General features: G+C 41.5%; 1 protein-coding gene across 3 annotated transcripts; it reads left to right on the top strand.

Annotated features, from left to right (window-relative positions):
• The first annotated feature begins 3,905 nt into the window (after positions 1–3,905).
• On the top strand, positions 3,906–16,434 carry zc3h11a (zinc finger CCCH-type containing 11A). 3 transcript variants are annotated; one of them, XM_074648994.1, is made up of 18 exons: positions 3,906–4,056; positions 4,357–4,437; positions 5,595–5,666; positions 6,216–6,324; positions 6,428–6,547; positions 7,133–7,256; positions 7,369–7,551; positions 7,654–7,719; positions 7,858–8,031; positions 8,665–8,742; positions 8,845–8,943; positions 9,918–9,977; positions 10,099–10,629; positions 10,772–10,845; positions 10,932–11,478; positions 11,732–11,904; positions 13,382–13,590; positions 15,142–16,434. In XM_074648994.1, exons 4-18 carry the CDS (start codon positions 6,271–6,273, stop codon positions 15,359–15,361), a joined length of 2,712 nt encoding a protein of 903 aa, XP_074505095.1. In that variant the 5' UTR covers positions 3,906–4,056; positions 4,357–4,437; positions 5,595–5,666; positions 6,216–6,270; the 3' UTR covers positions 15,362–16,434. The 3 variants fall into 3 exon arrangements, with proteins under 3 accessions (XP_074505095.1, XP_074505102.1, XP_074505112.1); XM_074649001.1 differs by lacking the exon at positions 4,357–4,437 and having other exon boundaries at positions 3,913–4,056; XM_074649011.1 differs by having other exon boundaries at positions 3,938–5,666; positions 10,775–10,845.
• The last annotated feature ends 707 nt before the right edge of the window (positions 16,435–17,141 follow it).

Genomic DNA, 17,141 nt, shown 5'->3' with positions numbered 1-17,141 from the left:
TCCCTGTTACGAAAGTTACCTTCTGGGGCTTTTATTTTGAAAAAGTAGGTGAATCCCTAGTTTCCTGTTAACATAGAAAAAGGGGAATTTTACCAAGCTCCAAACAATGTTAAATATTTCAAAAAGTACAATTGGGATGAATGAAAGTTGAATAATAGCCAGAATCTATGGAAGATGTGGAAAATGTTACAGTTTGAATGGGGTTTCTAGGTGAAAGTGTGAATGAGCAGTGAAGAGTTGAAAATGCTTGAAAATGTTTAAATTCTGAACATTTCTTCCATTCATTTCAATGGAGAATTTTTGATGAATTATGGTTAATAATTCTAAAAATATATAAGTTATGAATGAGAAAAGTAATAGCCATCATGTCCTAATTGAGCTGCACGTTTTGATGTTTGAATGGAGTTTCTATGTTGAAACATGTGGAACGAGTGACTTTGCAAAAAAAGTGGTCTGACGAAAAATAAAAATAAACTCAGTAAAATAACATATGTTGTGAATGCTTCCAGCATTCACACCAATAATGTTATTCAAGTACATTTGTCTGTGCAATATATCCTTGAGCAATAGACACCTCAAGTGCAACTACCTTTGTTTACATTTTATTTATTACATCTACCCTACCTATTTTCCAAGTGCTATTACCTCTGTTTACATTACATCTATTTTTTTATATTTTATAACTCTAGTGTAACACTTCTGTTTATATTTATTATTTATTACATCTACTTTACCTGTTTTATATTTGCTTTATAACTGTGAGTGTTTTACCTGTTATATATTTGATCTGCCTCGTTTAGTCTTGTCAAGTATTTGTTTTAAAGCACTGACAAGAAGAAGTGGCAACTGTGAATCTCGTTGTTTTTAATACAATGACAATAAAGCTTTCTATTCTAGTCTATTCTATACACATAGATCATTTGTTAATATAGTTGTCTTATTTCAACCAGAGAATATTTTTTATCGACATCATTGTAAATGAGAGCTTGTTCTCAATAATCTATCAAGATTAAATACAGATTGAATGAATTAATGAATATTAGTTCTTGGATCGTCTGATTTCAGGATTTATTGGCTACATTTAGCATATAGTTTATGACCATATTTTAAAAAACATTACATATTTTAAAATGCAAAAACCTTTAAATATTTAGCATTGTACACCCCCACGTTTACAACTGGATGAAGAACACCTGGATATGTGACTGGTGTGTCGGAGTAAAGCACATCTCTAATGAAAAATACATAAATAAAATAATAATAACTATGAAATGTATATACCAGCAGTAAGCGAGACAGTGTAGCAGTCTTTTTCACTTAAAAAAGGTACAACTACTATTGGAGATATAATTAACCCCACAAATTTGATCAATAAAGGATGTCACCTAAATTAATTCAAGTTTTAGACTATCTTACTAACTTATTAAAAAGATTTATTGAAACACTTGCGTTTTCTGTGGAGCTGGTTGAAATTGTTGCATTTTTTTTGGTGTGGGGGTGGGGGGGGGGGGGAGAGGGGGGGGGGGTGATTGCAAATATAGCATAAAATATCAGAGGCACTGTTCTGCCTTTGTAATACATTTTTATATATATTTTTAAACACATTCTGATTCATATTCATAGATGTAAATATTTCTGTAACCCTTTTTGCAGTAGAAATAAAATTGGCCTGAACACCTGACTTCACTCCATCTAGGCCTACGCCAGACATATACAATATTTTAATTTATAAATGCCATCATGCTACAAATCAACCAACAGTAAACATCCACTCTATGATGATCCACTCTACATCACATGAGAGGAGGCATTCAGGCACATCAGCCACATGAAAAAGCAGCTCACACTGCGCCCTTGTGGGAATATTATTTATTGCACCATGAATGGAATTAATGAACCAACACTCAAGGAAGCCAGTAATGATGGAAGCAGTATTAAACTAATTTTTTTTAAATTTATTAATTGAAAGACAAAAGACAATACATTAACAAAACAACAAGAGGACACGAACAGTGAATACAGGCCAGTTAACACAATGTTGTCATTGTGTATGAGAACCAGGTGATGTGTGTGTGTCCGCGTTTGTGTATACGTGTGTGTGCGTGCGTTCTGGGGTGGAGTCTGTAGGGTGGATATATGGAGAGTGGAGAAAACAAAAAAAAAAGTACTAAAGTTAGTTATCTAAAGGAGATAATTTAACATCTCACTTGTGTGAATGTATGAAGTTTGTTCAGCAAAATGAAGGTACAAAGTAAAGGTGATTGTGGTATATATTAGTTGTTGCAATAACACTTTTAGTACAATTTTCAAATCGACGTAAACTGCAATATTGCATGGGAGTACAACAAAATGAACAATATTTCCAGTTCACCCAAACACAGCATACTGGGTGGCCCACCATGGATGAACTGGATCCAGCGTTGGAGACAGGACCCCATTCATTCCTATGAGAGTTGCTCAGTGGAGCATGAAGCCTAAATGGCTCGACTTCCGTCTGAAAAAGTACCCGGATCTTGGCGGCTCTTTGGCAACTGGGACATGCGCAGTAGCGTCCGCTCGGTCACATGACTCGGTCACGGGGTCCCAACGTCACGGTCTGGGTCTCACTCACATGAACGGAGGAAGGAAATAACTCTGGATTCAGCTATTAGTGCGTTTACAACTTTAAAAACTTAATTTTTTAAATAAGGACTATTAGAGTGTTTGTACTGGGGAGTTGATTCACCTAGAAAAAATTACCTGCTGAGTTACAGACGTCTCTTTACCAATGGAAGTCTATGGGAAAAAGTATTTTTGGGCCCAATGCATCACATGACTGACCTGGAAGTTGCAGTACCGTCGTTTGGACACTACGAAAGTTGGGATTGACGAATGGTCACAACCTCATTAATGTAAAACTAATTAACATCACGATTCAGCAAACCTTTACTAAAGAATTATATCCATTCTCTTCAAACAGAAATTCAATTCTAAAATTTTTCTCTAAAAAAGATGCTGAGAGTCTAAGATCGAAATTCTTCAAATTTCCTATTGCACCAAAAGCAAAGGAGGTTCACTTAAAGGTTCTCAGTGAAATAAACCCCTCTGCTGAATTCTTAAGAAACCGTTTTGGTTTTGATCACAATAATTGCTCGTTCTGTGATGAACACATTGAAACTAAAGAACATTTATTTAATTAATGTATTTTTGCTAATGCTTTCTGGGATGATTTGCATAATTGGTTTTCCACTAAATTTGTAAATTTTTCTAATCTAACAAAAGAAAATGTTATATTTGGTACAATTGTGAAAGATCCCGTACATGACCTGGCAATCAATTCCATAATCATTCTTGGAAAGTTTTTTACACATAAAAATAGATTCCTGAAATCAAGACCAAATTTCGATGTTTTTCATAAGGAGCTGTGTCTTTACTTTTCATCTCTGAAACTTATGAGGAAAAAGAATGCTACGAAGCTTTCAATGTTAGTTGAGGACCTTAACCTTACAGATAACCCCTATAGCACTATTAGCACTATTAGCACCATTCCCTTACTTTTTTTTTTCTCTGTCTTCATCCACACTCTTATGCACTGTACGTCAAGTTCCAGGCTTGTCTGTTCCCTTGTAGTTGTGGACTGTTCTGTACGATGCCATATTGTAATGTAAATTTCGCAATAAAAACAAAACAAAACAAAAATCAAACCTCTGGATTCAGCTATTAGTGCGTTTTACAACTTTAAAAACTTTTTAAATAAGGGCTATTAGCGTGTTCATGCTGGGAAGTTGATTCACCTCAAAATAAATGATCCTCTGAGTGACAGATGTCTCTTTCCCAATGTAAGTCTATGGGAAAAAGTCTCCGGAAACGGAAGTTGCAGTACCGCCGTTTGACCACTACGACAGTCCGGATCGTGGACTGACGCACTTCCCGTGGTCTTGTGGCCCCGCCCCCTCCTACTGTCTTTCCTTGCTGCCGCCATCTCGCTGTGTTCTGGTAGCGCAGCAGCAGCAGCAGTCAGACCCGGACCGGACCGGCTCTCTCCTACATTACACTACTGTTAGAAATCGGAAACTGGTAATTAACACGGCATATAACATATTTAGCTGTTACACTGTAGTGTTAAAATAGGAAAGGGAGTAACTTCACCACGACGACTGCACGATAAACGGCCGTCTAACAACAACTAGCTTAGCTTAGCTTAATGCTAACGATAGGCCTCTGCTAAGATAACCCTCAATCACACGAGCACAGTAGAGCCATTCTTAGTCAGGCTGACAAACAACCCAAAGTCACGCTGTTGTCTATTTAGCTCACATTATATTCTAGTTAGTTATGTATGTAAAGGTGATCTAATCCTCGCTGATCTCCACACAGTCACGTTAGAGTCTCATCACTGCGGGGAAACACTCCTAGTTCCTTCCAGCTAACTTTGGGATACTTTTGTATTATCCACCAGTAAGTATGTGATTGTTTTGTTGACTGTCTTTGAGGTTTAAGCTCTGATCATACACACATTGATCCAACACTGAAGGTGACCTGTAACGTTATATTGGTTGATGTGAACTGTCTCAGATATCTGTAACATTAGATTAACGACTTGTGTGGTTGTGGATCCAGAATAATTAGTTGTTTTACTTGTAATCTATTTTTGTGAATCCGTATTTTTATCCAGTTATTTCAGTGTAAGTGCTATTCTGCTTCTGTAGAGATCCTTTTCCCTGTTGCTTAAGATGGAGGCCAGCGTTGTTGTTCAGGCTGATCATGAGGGTCCAACTAAGGCCTCAGGGTCTAGGGTAGACACACAACCCAGATCTGGACCTGTAACGTTAGTTGTTCGTTATTCTGGATTAGATACTTGACATATATAAGCATGGATAGATGATGAAGTGTAGTGACAGTTAGTCTGTCCACTGGCCTGGACCCCAGTTAGAAACCAGGTTGCAATGGAGTCATGATTGAGAGCTCATCTGTCTCACTGTACTACTTGATACTGTATCTCTTTTGTGGAAATGTCCAACTGTCTTCTTTGTATTTGTACACAACTGTCTGTCTCTTAATAACACCTTTTCAGTCCCCTGGGGAGTGTTTTTGTAGGTTTAAATCCATCCTCTTGGCCCTTTGTGGGATTCCCTGGATATGGATAGCTTGCCCCCCCATGAGAATACATTGGCGGAAGATTTTTTTTTTTCGTCTTCAGCATTGGCTGAAAATCTCTAGAGGCTTGAATATCCTGCCCATTTTTTTCTACTGCCATCACCCAAATGTCACCAAGTGTGCGAAATTTTTCCAAGTTCAAGAAGAAGCCGAGGAGTGTTTTTCCACCTACCATCCATCCCCTTTTTGCCACATCAATTTAAGCATTTTTGGATCATTTTTTTCTTTTCTGGCAGTTTATGCCCCCCTATTTCTTTCTTTCATTAATTACACCAATTAATAAAAAATGATAAAAAAAAAGAAATCCCCAAAGGACTCTATTGCATCCACCATCAGTAATGTTTAGCAGTCTGGCGGAGATAAAGCTGTCTCAGAAAAGGGATGTCGTAGGAAGACAAGTGTCTCTGGCCGACCTACCCCCCTTTTCCTCTTATCTCATGGATCAAGTGTTCCTTCAGGACTCCATACCACCACGGAGACACCCTACCAGCAGTGCGCTCAAGAGGGAGACAACTTCTCAGCCACCTCAGGTAAAGGTGGCACAATGCTAATAACAAAATCAAAATTGGCTCGTCAGTACAGATGGAATGACCTATTTAGGACTCAAAATATGTTATGGTTGCATGGAGTTCAAATTTGCACACGGTCTATTTCATTGGAAGTACATTACTGCCTTAAAATGACCGCTTCCCTTCCTCTCTCCCTAGCCCCAGTTTTGCATCTCATGTAATCGTTGTTTTTACACAAGACTTTTTCATTAACGGTTGCATCCAAAGCACAAATGGGTAAAAAAAATGTTATCAGATAACTACAAGACAAACTTAAAAACCCAATAGGTTGTGTGAAACTTAAAATATTTGTGTAGTGATGATGATGTACTAAATTCTAGTAAGAATCCCAAATGTACAAGTTGGAGCTAGTCACTATCTTGTATGAAAAAAAACTGCATGTAAACTTCTTTGATATTAGTTTTACATGTGCAGACATGTTAGAAAGCTCATAGTGAATTGATGTTGGACTAATGGAGTAAGGTCTCTGTTTCTGATATGTTGTTGTGCTCTGTCCTTTTGGCCCTGAAGAGAATCAGCTGCTGGGTTTAAGGTCCTAACCTCATCACCTCTGCCACTCAAGACTATGACCAACCATGGAGATGACTGCTACTTCTTTTACTATTCCACCTGCTCTAAAGTAAGCAAACTTTGAGCACAACACTCACATAGTGTAACCAGTTGGAAAATGACTGGTGACCTGAAGGAAGGAAGGGTCTTACTGTGTTTTCTTCATCCTGCAGGGAGACAGCTGCCCATTCAGACACTGTGAGGCAGCTATGGGCAGTGAGATCGTCTGCAACCTCTGGCAGGAGGGACGCTGCTTCCGTACCGTCTGCAAGTTTCGCCACATGGAGATCACGGTGAGCTAAATTTCAATATCTTTTTTTTTTAAACCGATGAAAGCTCCGAAATATCTCCTTCAAGCTTTGCCCACTCGAGGCTGTGTGTGTGTCTTGACTTGGCCATTAACGAAGGGTAGAAAAAGTCTCCCTGTAAACCTGGGCCAGGAGCTCCTCTCCTGCCCCTGGACATGTTGGGAGGAACACTTACTGAACTGTTAATGCAATCACACAACGAGCCTGTCGGTATGCAACATTACAATGAATGCAGACCATTAAAGACTTGCATTAATATTAACTTCCATAAACAGTTTATACTATACTAAAATCTGCAATACATCTAAATGCTTGCCTTGAAGTTGGGGCTAATTGAAATTTTATATGCTCTTCCTCCATAATATCAGAGATGATAGCTATTGCAGTCCAAAGTCAAAGCGGACCAACCTCAGTTTTTTTCTGTTCAATCATCATACTATATTTTGCTAGTAGACAATAACATGATCAGTGTGCAAGCGTGAAAATACAATTGTAGATCCTGTAAAAAATTCTATAAATTTTTTTTTTTTACCCTCCTTTGAATGTTGTTTATCTCTTTCATCAAAACAGAAAAACCGAAAGGAGATAGCTTGTTATTGGGAGTCCCAGCCAGCCGGCTGCCAGAAGCCACACTGTGCCTTTCTCCATGACAGGCCCCGCTACATCGATGGCATCTTTGTCCCACCTGATAAAAGTGAGTGGACTTTTCTTCAGCAAACACTAAGAATTGAAATGTAGAGAGTTTAAGGTGTTTTTTTACAGCCAGCTGTGAAAGGCAATACTGATAATTAATGTAATTCTCCCAGGTCTGAGCAGAAACGAGGAACAGCCACACGAGGAACCGGCTCCCCCGCCAGCTGCCACTCTTCCCACCGCGGCCAATCCCCAGCTCAGAGGCGTCATCAAGACAGAAACTCAGGAGCCGGTACCGAGCCCCACCCACCCACCGGTGGTGATTAATCCAGCAGATGATGACGAGGATGAAGATGGTGAGCTGGGTTCAAAATTACTTCTTTGTCTTTTCTAGTCCTCATTTTGAGACAGATTTCCCCCCCGTGGTCTTCACCACTCATGTGTCTTTATGTTTCCAGACCAGTTCTCAGAGGAGGGAGAGGATGGAAAGGTTGGCCCTTCTCCTAGAAAACTACTCAAATCAGGTGAGACTGTGGTCAGAGACAGCATTTTGGAAACATAATTGGTAATAATTTGTAACCAAAGCTGTACAACTCCCAAATCCTGTGCGACCTTAAATGGAACGATTGTGTTTTTGACGGGGCAATGTTTTGTCTTGACAGACGACTCACTGAACTTTGGAGTGAGCACCCTGGAGGAGATTCGGCTGAGGAAGGCCCTGAAAGCCAGCATGAAGAGAACTGGTTACCCCATCCAGAGTGCTGATACCTCGGCCAACGGAGAAAAAGAAAACATCCAGTCATTCTTTCGACCAAGCCTCTACGACACGAGAGATGGTAAAAACCAGGATTTTGTGAGACTGGCAGAATTGCAGGGAGCTGTATAACCAACATTCCTCGTCCCAAATTTACTCATTTCATATCAGGTCGTTTGGTCTAAAGATATTGTGGAATATGATTTTGAGGAATTGTGTTCGTTGATAAATCTGCTCAACATTGACACTACTAGCATAAACATTTTATGTATGATCAATTTGAAGAAATATCAGTGCCTGGGATCTTAATGAAAATAAATCCAGAATACGTTCATGCTGGTTTAGCAGTTGGCTTGACTGCTGTGCAGCAGCTTTGCGTTGTTTGGACAAAACGAAGACGTGAATATAGATATTGACTGATAAAATAGACATAATAACCGGCACTGATTTGTGTCAGGCCATATGCACTGCAATGTACTGTTCATGGTTGCTTTGAAGCTGCATCCTCCTTGGCTCTGTATCATCTGATGATGAGATGAAAGATGCTAAGCTATCTAGTCCGGATATTCCCCTCTTGAAAAACTAAAGTCAATGTTGAACTGCTGAAAATACTTCAAATCAACTCCGAATAGTAACCATTACTTTCAGTCCTGTAGAGAAGTCAAATCATTGTTACCTGGTTCTCAACTAACACACGATCCCTCTTTTAACCTAGGCCCACTTGTCTTTGAAGAAACCGCAAGACCAAGAGTCAGTGTGGCTGACAGGCTTGGAAGGAGGATGCCCAACACCGGTAAACTCTCGTTACACCTTATGAATAGATGGACTGCCAGCGCTATTAATGATAGTCTTAATTGCACAGATTAAGAAGCTCATGACTTGTCCTTTGCTGTAGATGCGAGAAGTGGAGATGGCGTCCCACTGAAGAGGAGTCTGGCGGGGCGTCTGGGCCGAGTCGTTGATGAGGAAGAACCGTCAATGCCCCCTCACAAAGGTCAGCATCAGGACACATCGAAAACTAGTTACTTGGTATTCACTGAACACCACCTGTAACATTTTACTCCACATCATGCTGATGATGTATCTTAAAGGGTAACTTTGCTATTTTCCAACCTGGACCCTATTTTCCATGTTTTTGTGTCTAACTGGTTAATGGCGGCAACAATTTTTGAAATTGGTCCTGTATTGAGGGAGAGCGCTTTAGGCGCTGTTGGGGCAAGCTAGCACCATCACTTAGATCTACTAAAAGTGCTTGTTTTTGCCATGACAGGCTCAGATTGTTATTATAAGTGTCTGACATCATGGAAAGAGTCTCGCTCAAGGAGAAGTCTTGTTCTGAAATCTGGTGAGGTGACGTGTTGCTGGAAGATGACAGTGGAACAGTGGAATACATCCATGGTGGAAACACGGATGCCGGCCGGGTAGAGTTTGTTGTGTTGGTGTTATCTAAAAAAAATGCAGCGTCATTGCTGAATATTTAGATGATTTCAACATTTCAATGTGGATGAGGTCTTTGAATTCGACGGCCGCCCGTATTTATTTGGGCCAGAGTATACGGATATTCAGATTTCATAACGAGACTTCTCCTTGAGCGGGACTTGGATACGATAACAAACAGACCGGATCAAGAGAAAGGTAAGAAAAAGGTTTTTATTTCTCTGTAGGGTCCTTTCCATAATGTTGTCAGACACTTCTAATAACAATCTGAACCTGTCAGGGGCAAAAACCAGCACTTTTAGTGGACGTAACGTTACATTGACGTTGCTCACTTGCCCTCACAGCACATTTTGCGGCTGCCGGTTACAGCGCTCTCGGGGTTGAAAAATATGGAAGTTGGTGGGAAGAGCAATGATGTGACTATGAAATCTATTTATAAACAGGTTGTTGGTTCGATGGGGCTCATCATTTACAAAGTCTAGAATGAAAAATTTGTCAATTAAAACCTTTTTCTTCCTTCTGCTTCTACAGCTTTGAAGCCTATGAGGGACAGACTTGGATTGCCTGTGTGTGTCTCACCCACTCAACCCGGTAAGATGTCTGACAAATATGAGAGGCTGACATTGTCTCCATTATTTTGTCTGGAAAGATATTAACTCATGCACATTGATTAAATCATCGTTTGTTGTTGTCCTCCATTTTTCCCCAACAGATGAGACCGACACGGAGTCCGAGAAAGCTCCTGAGCAGATTCGCATTAAAACTCTGGAGGAGATCCGACAGGAGAAGGCGGCAAAGTCTCAGAGCCAGCAAGACGATCCTTCAGTCGCGTCTCCAGAAAGCAACCGAACCAAAAACACTAAGGGCGCTAAGCGAGCCATCACCGTCAAAGACGACCCCATTAGCCGCGTCAAAACCTTCTCGGAGATCCTTCGTGCCAAGAAGAGAAGGCAGGAGGAACAGGAACAGAACACAACAGAACCCAGCCCTGTGAAGGCCAAGCGCTCTGTGGAGAAAGCTCCGGGCAAGAGTCAGGGAGAGTCTGACACAACGGGTCCCGGTCCAGAGGATACCAACGTGGGGAAAGTTAAAGTAAAGACTCTGGAGGAGATCCGCAGGGAGAAGGCAGCGAAGAGTCAGGCTCGGCAGGCCCCGGAGGCTGAAAACGAGAAGAGCTCCAATACTGAGCAGAACGACGCTAAGAAGCCTCGCCTATTGCACATCAAGAAACCGGCTTCCCAAAGTAAGACAGCACACCTCTGTGTTGACACAAGGAATGTATGCAGAATTGTTGTTTATCCTACTGCTATAAAAGTGTTTAGGATTGAATTACATTTTGAATTTGATAATCCTCATTTTGCATACCATTTTTATGTTGAACTCAGCAGGCAACGTCACAACAGAGAAGAGTGCTGAAGTGACAGAGAAGCCACAGAAACGTCCTGCTGCTGCTCCTGAGGTATAGTCCGTAACTGATACTGCAGTATTGGCTGCAATAGCTTGTTGTTTCTGTTGACTCTACCTCATTTTCCTGTGTCTTTCTAGATCGTTGCTGCCAGTGTCAAGGTCAAGACCTTTGAGGAGATTATGCGGGAGAAACGCCTTCGCAAGCAAGAAATCGAAGAGCAGGCCAAAAGCTCGGCCGAAGCAGAGCCTGCTCAGAAACAGGCGGATGAAGGAACCCCGAAGAGGAAGGTTCCCGCCAAAGTCTGTGTTACATCACCTTCCTCCGCCACTCTAGCCCCAGACTCTACGCCCACCACCCAAAAGCTCCCCGTCGTTAAACCGATCCCCCTCAAATCCAACGCTGCCTCACGTCTGAACAGCACTACTCCTGGTACAAGAGGTGGTGCCGTCAAAGCTGCGGCCTCAGTCCCCGTGAAGCAGAGCTCTTCAGAGACCGAGTCTGACTCACCGAGTCCTAGCCGCTCCAGGGAGGTCCCAGACAAAAACACAAGGAGTTCCACCGCACTGCCAACAACCAAGCAGGCCAGAGCAGCTTCCCGGGGGCCCGCTGCAGGGGCCCGTACTGCTGATAAAACACTGAACATTAATCCCAAGAAATCCCCAGAACACACTGCAGACACCAAAGGTATTGCACCTTTAACTATCACACAAACTTCATTTTGCAACCCATGTTTGACCAATAAGGCAACCCACCTTAGATTTGGATAAGCAGGGAAAAATCTCTGACCTGTTGCATTTACATGCACTTAAGTGACCTCGTCATTGTCGGCTTTTTGCAGACTTCATGATTTCTTAAATGTCATGTAAATGAGAAAAACCCAGTATGTGAAATAAGATCAAATGTATATATCATAAAAGCTGCTTTACCTCCTTTTCAGTGAGGCCCAAGCTGAACGTGAAGCCGTCCGTCATGAAGCCTGCAGTGCAGGTGAAGCCAGGCCAGAAGAGGAGGGGAGCAGAGCGATCTGCTGTCGCTGCTGTTAAACCTCTGAACAGCACCGCCGCCGTGCAGGAGGAGCCACAGCAGGAGACGACATGCAGAGACATACAGGTAGGTTGGCACGCTCCGGCCAGTAATGGTGATTCTATATTTCCTGTCAGTCTGTCTGGACCATATGCCGAGACCTTTTCAAATGTATCTTAAAGTAATTTGATATTTAATTAGAGATTGCACCGATTGATCGGCCGCCGATGGAAACCGTTCTCAGTGTCATATTTCAGATTTTGCCAGTCACATTTACACGTGGTCCGTCGCAACATGATAGTTTTATGGTACATGTCCAGAGGCTCCGTCCTTTCCACGCTTCCCATTCATCGTCTATGTAAGCAGCCGTGCGATGCATTCTGATAGCGTGGCGGTTTGAGAGGCGGGGCGTCACGATGGCCGCTCCTCATTTACATTAAGTCGAGGTCTACGCTACGTTGTGCAAATCAGGGGCGTACTCTGGAAACTCTTGGGAAACTTTTAAACTAACCGTTGTGGATCTCAAATAAAGACAGATTTAGCAACTGCATGGCTTATTTCTTGCATAAAATGTTTTAAGAAAAACATTCCGTTGAATTAATTTCATATATAAGAGGTGAAATCATGATGTGTTCAAAGGTAACCTTGTAAAATTTTGTTTTTGGCGAGAAACCTAAAATCCAGTTGTTTGAAGGAGATGTTTTCACGGCAATATAAAATTGATAATAGCGAGGTATTTATTACCTGTTTAACTCCCTAATATCAGCTCTAAGCCGCTTATATTACATAATTAAAACTACTAATTGCCAAGAATTTTTGTAATCAAAGCAATTATTTACAAAATTAAAGGATAACGTTTAGATTTTTGACGGTTTACACTGACTTCAGGACGGTTGAAATCTTTTTGGGATGATTCAGGGGCTGTGGTGAAAAAAAGTTAGTCTGGAGCCTCGCGGTCAATTGTAGTTCTAAAAAAAGAAAATTGGAATCAGCAGGTCAGACTTTTACAAAATCGGAATCGGCCAAGAAAATCAGTGCATCTTTACATTTCATATTTCTTTTATATTCCAATATATTTCCTCATTTTGTCGAGGAGGGTTAAAAGAGGAGATAAAATCGCAGCTGGCGCAGCTCCAGTTCCGCTGCACATGTTCCATACCTCATAGCTCAAGACCGTGATCCAGCCTTCATACAATAGCCTTGATTTGTGTATGTTTGCGTTCTTATTTATATTTACCATATTTATATTTATTTCTAATACTTTCTGGAAGAATTTTGCACACCTTCCTAATGTTGTAGTTTTTTGTATCCATCACATTTTATTTATGCATTTCTACTCAACATGTCTTTAACACATTCACATGTTTTGTAAAAAAATGTAATACGCCCACTGTTGGTCTTAATGTTTTTTCTCTGGTGTATCAGGTCCCTTTTTATATTCTGCCTACAGTTAATTGTCATCTAATCTTAAGTTTAAAAACAATAATGGCAGATGAAGTATGATGGGGAATCTAAACGATCTAGTGCTGTGAATGACCTCTAGTCACTTTGATCCCATTCACAGGAGATCCCGTCCTCCAAAGCGGAGGCTCAGCTGAGCGCTGCTGTTCCCCGTAGTCCCAGCACCCTGTTGGACTCCGGCTCCGGCTCCGGCTCCAGCCCACTGAGAGACGACCTCCAGACCGTCCCCGTCTTCAAACAGAGTCTGAGCCAAGACACCAAGCAGACTGTCAGTGTTGCTGCTGCCAGAGAGGCCTGTCCAGTCCCCCAAAGGTAAAGATCCACAGAGAGCTTACAACTTTAATATACACTGTTAACACAAACGCTAACTCCTTAGTAAGGTCAGACTTAACCAGGAAAATATATGTAGGCAGGTGTGGGGAGTGAAATGTATTAATGTCTGACAAAATGAACGGTTTGTTTTGGGGGTCACGGTTCAGCTTGTTTTCGATACAATAGGGAAAACATAGAAATGGCATGAAAATAACTTTTTCTTCCCATTTTATTTTCAAAATTCTAAACATTCAACAGTTGCTCATTGGCCATAATTCTTACTTTAACAGTTAAGGCACTCAAATACTGACATATGGTCAACAAAAAATAAATAAATAAATAACAGACATGTCTGCAATATTAATGTAACCCAATTTACATACACAGTACATTATTTCTGATTCTGTAATGCTCCGTCATGTTGATAATTCCTGAACTGCAGCTTGTGCTCGTTCATACAGAGCAGCCATAACGCACTGACTGAAATACTCTAATGTAAGAACATTGTAGTGGGGCTCAAAGCACTTTGACCGTATGCATTCATTCTGTATCGTCTACGACCGAGTGTGGTCGCATACACAGCGATAAACACTATAGCATCAGTTGCTTTGGCCCGGTCTGGATCTGCAGCGGGAGGCCGTCTGACCGCTGTGGAGAGAAGGAACCGCAGTCTGTTTTTGTGTCGTTCCACTTATCGTCACATTCGAGTGATGCCGTTGTAGATTAAATGTGATTAAAGTGCGTCCACATATATACCCGACTTCAGCTGAACAGTCGGCGTACAGTTTGACACAAATCGTTGTCTGTTGAGCTCGATTAACCTGGCTAACTGGGCTAAAGCAGCTAGCATGCTACAGCTGACAACAACGAGTGCGCTGCCAACATTTTCCAGGTTAAACTCCAGAATTTCTGTTCCGTGTGTTCGAGTAGTCAACATAAACAGCTTTTTGAGTCACAGGGCTTTACTGAAAGGATGTCGCACACAGAACCGAATGTCCTGTACCGAACGGTTCGATGCGATCACACATACTGCTACACCCCTACTGTGCACAACAACAACAACTTGTGTAACTGTAAATGTAATGCTGTGATCCCAAAGAAAGAAATGTTATTACAGGATACCACCAAAACTATTCAGACCTTGTATTGTTTGACTCTAGAACTCAAATATTCCAGCTCTCCTTAAAAAGAGGGGTGTGAAATTCTGATTCTGAAGAACCACCAGTCCAAACTTTTTTACAAAAAGGTCTCAAATCCATCAGTGTTTAATGCCGTCATAAGACGTCAACAAAATGTACAAGAACTTTGCCAATTTTTCCACACAACTTCACCTCCCATCTGACCATTATTATTATTTTCTTGTAAGTAAGACAGTGTAGTTTCACAGTTATAGAAGTATTGTAAAAATCCTTGCCCGTTTTTTATGTGTTGAAAAATGAGACCATATGAGTGAAAAATTGATGGAAGTTCTGATGTGCTTTTTTTCTGCATATGACATGAATGCAGCGTTGTCCGTGTACTAGATAAATAACCAGCCTCTGTACATTTCAGCCCAGTCCTGAAGAGTCCCACTCAGGCCAGGCCCCGGAGACTGAGCGTCACTGCATCCCGCACCGCCTCCACCTCCAGCGTCGCCGCCTCCTCCTCCGCCGTGGACGACTTCGAGGAGCTGATCAACGAGTTCACGGACGACCACCTAGAGGGAGACGTGGACCCCGGCATCGGAGAGGACGACCTGCTGCAGGAACTGTCCGAGATGATTGACAGCTGAGGGGCTCCGTCCAGCACGATCAACACCCTGCCCCAACTCCTCTCGCCCTACAACCTGTTCTTGTTTACAAGAAGTGAAGACCATCACCCAACTATCTACCATGGAGCATTTAAAAAAAAAAAAAACTTTCTTAAAGATTCAACCTATTTTAAGCTTTAGGTTCACATCCTTCTATCCTTTTTCATTTCCTGCCTACATGATCATCTGCTCACACCAAGGGTTATTCTGCAGAGCTTTATTTTTGTCTGTATCATGTCTGTTCATGATTATTGTCGAACTATGTCGAAGAGAAAATGAAAGAAGCTTTTGGTGCTGGGAGATGTTGTTGAGAACGTCACTAGTTTGTCAGGAATACTGGAAAGTTGTAACATCTTTGGAATGATGAATGTGTCCTTTTAGAGAGAAGTCATATCTGTATACTGTGTATGCAAAAGGGAAGAGCAAGCTGAGAATAGAATTAATCAATACTGCTGCACTTACAGTAGCCTGCAGTGCCCCAGCTACTTGTGTTTTTGTTTTTATATCTGTGAAGTGGACAAGACGGTCCGGCCGGAGCCTGAGAGCAAGTTATCATGAAGTTCACCAGTCACGTTGGTGTCGGGATGGTTTTATCCATCGGGTGTTTGTTGCTTTCTAGATTTTGGAGTGCACCTTCTACCAGTGGCTGTTCTTTCGTGTTTTTATAATGTTTCACCGAAAATGTGCGTGTTTATTTTTTTAACCGGTTCTTTTATTCAGTGGGGGCGTACTTTGAAACAACTAGTCTGGGATAAATGTGTTATAAGTGCTCTCTGGGCTTTGTTTAATGAACACCTCAGGGACAGTTTCTGATGTTTGTATGCTCCTAATACGATTGGCAAACACTGTATTTGAAATTGAAACTATGCTGTCTTTAGTTGTCTTTTTCTCTTTTTGTGTTAGCATTGGTTTATCAATGTGATCTGAGAAAAGATCAACTTGTTTTTTTTGGTCTTAATACGTGTTTGCTCTGTCCCGACCCCTTTCCCACAAGCTTACTGTTCAAAGTGACTTGTGCATATTACTGTGTAAATAAAAAGTGCTTTTAACGACCAGCTGGATCAATAATTGACCCATGATTTAAAAATAGCACTCAGACAATACTTTGTGCCGGGTTTGGGGACCAACATCGGGTGTCGATACATAAAAGACATGTATAACTTATTTTTCAACCTAGCTTTTTGACAAACACCTCTGTATAATGCAGCACAATTGCAAAAGCACCACAAACTGCAGCTTCCAAAATGACCATAAAGGACTTAAAGGATCTGCTACTGACGGCTTGGTGCCAGATACCACAGCAGACCTTCAGAGAGGTCTAGTGGAGGCCATGCCTCAAAGGGTCAGGGCTGTTTTGGCGGCAAAAGGGGGACCTAATCAATATTGGGCAGGTGGTCATAATATTATGGCTGATTGGTGTACACTTAATATAGTGAGCGCAATATGAACAAACATTAGTTTAGGTCTTAAAACTAGATTTTCACTTTAAGGCCCCCTCTCCAAGACCAGGCCATAAGATTTGGGAATACTGACCTTCTTTATAACAATTAATCCACATATTATATGGCGGAGAATGAACACCCGAGCATTTCTGAAAAGCTGAAGTATGCCTGAGATCATATTGTGATGCCTGGGTAAAGTACATTTTAAAGGGACTATTTGTAACTTTGTATGCGCATAAATGTAGCGGGTCGTCACACATGCGCGTTTGCATATGCGCGCTCGCGTGTGGCTGGAGCCTCGTCTCCACTGCCTGCTCTCC

Source organism: Sebastes fasciatus, chromosome 1 (genome assembly GCF_043250625.1).
Source record: "Sebastes fasciatus isolate fSebFas1 chromosome 1, fSebFas1.pri, whole genome shotgun sequence".
Taxonomy (NCBI): domain Eukaryota; kingdom Metazoa; phylum Chordata; class Actinopteri; order Perciformes; family Sebastidae; genus Sebastes; species Sebastes fasciatus.
This window is presented reverse-complemented; position numbering and strand designations above follow the sequence as displayed.